Consider the following 624-nt stretch of genomic DNA (forward strand, 5'->3'; position numbering starts at 1 on the left):
AAAACTGCTTTAAAGTTCATATGGAACCAAAAAAGAGCCTGCATTGCCAAGACAATCCTAAATCAAAAGAACAAAGCTGGAGGCATCACGCTACCCGACTTCAAACTATACTACAAGGTTCTTCATTTTAAAATTGAGTCAACACATGGATGGTTAGGTCACCATAAGAGCTGGCATACAAAAACACAGGAATAGAGCTGATTGAGTTAAATTCTGTTATTCAGGTAGAAATTACTGTCACTATGTAAACTTACATTTTAAAAGTGGAAGAAAATGCTAAATATAAAGAAGGGAAAAAAACCTCTCACTTTCACTATATTATGTAATGAGTAATGGAAAAAATTCTTAAAATGACCAAAAAAAGACTTTCTGAAGAGCTTTATTTTTGGGGATTGGAGAAGATGACTTCTCTGTTGTTATATGGAATGTTAAGTTCAGACAGTGGTGACTCTATAAAGCCACGTGAGCTGCCTTGCATGTCTTAAAAATTAATTTGTCGTGTTCTTTGGTGGGTGGTGGGGATTTGTTTTAGGATATGACAGCACGTGATCTGCTACAGCAGAGATACACCCTTCCAAATGGAGACACTGCCTGGCGGTCCTCACCCCTTGTGAATGCTGCTCT

At 37.7% G+C, this 624-nt stretch overlaps 1 protein-coding gene across 1 annotated transcript in view; it reads left to right on the forward strand.

Moving 5' to 3' along the window:
- The window catches only part of VWA8 (von Willebrand factor A domain containing 8), a 402,889-nt gene that overhangs the window by 124,324 nt on the left and 277,941 nt on the right, over window positions 1-624 (forward strand). Inside the window, exon 13 of the mRNA XM_011943037.1 lies at window positions 533-624. Within this exon, the coding sequence (XP_011798427.1) occupies window positions 533-624 (92 nt within the window). The remainder of the gene's footprint in view (window positions 1-532) is intronic.

This window comes from Colobus angolensis, unplaced genomic scaffold, assembly GCF_000951035.1.
Source record: "Colobus angolensis palliatus isolate OR3802 unplaced genomic scaffold, Cang.pa_1.0 Scaffold214, whole genome shotgun sequence".
Classification (NCBI taxonomy): Eukaryota; Metazoa; Chordata; class Mammalia; order Primates; family Cercopithecidae; genus Colobus; species Colobus angolensis.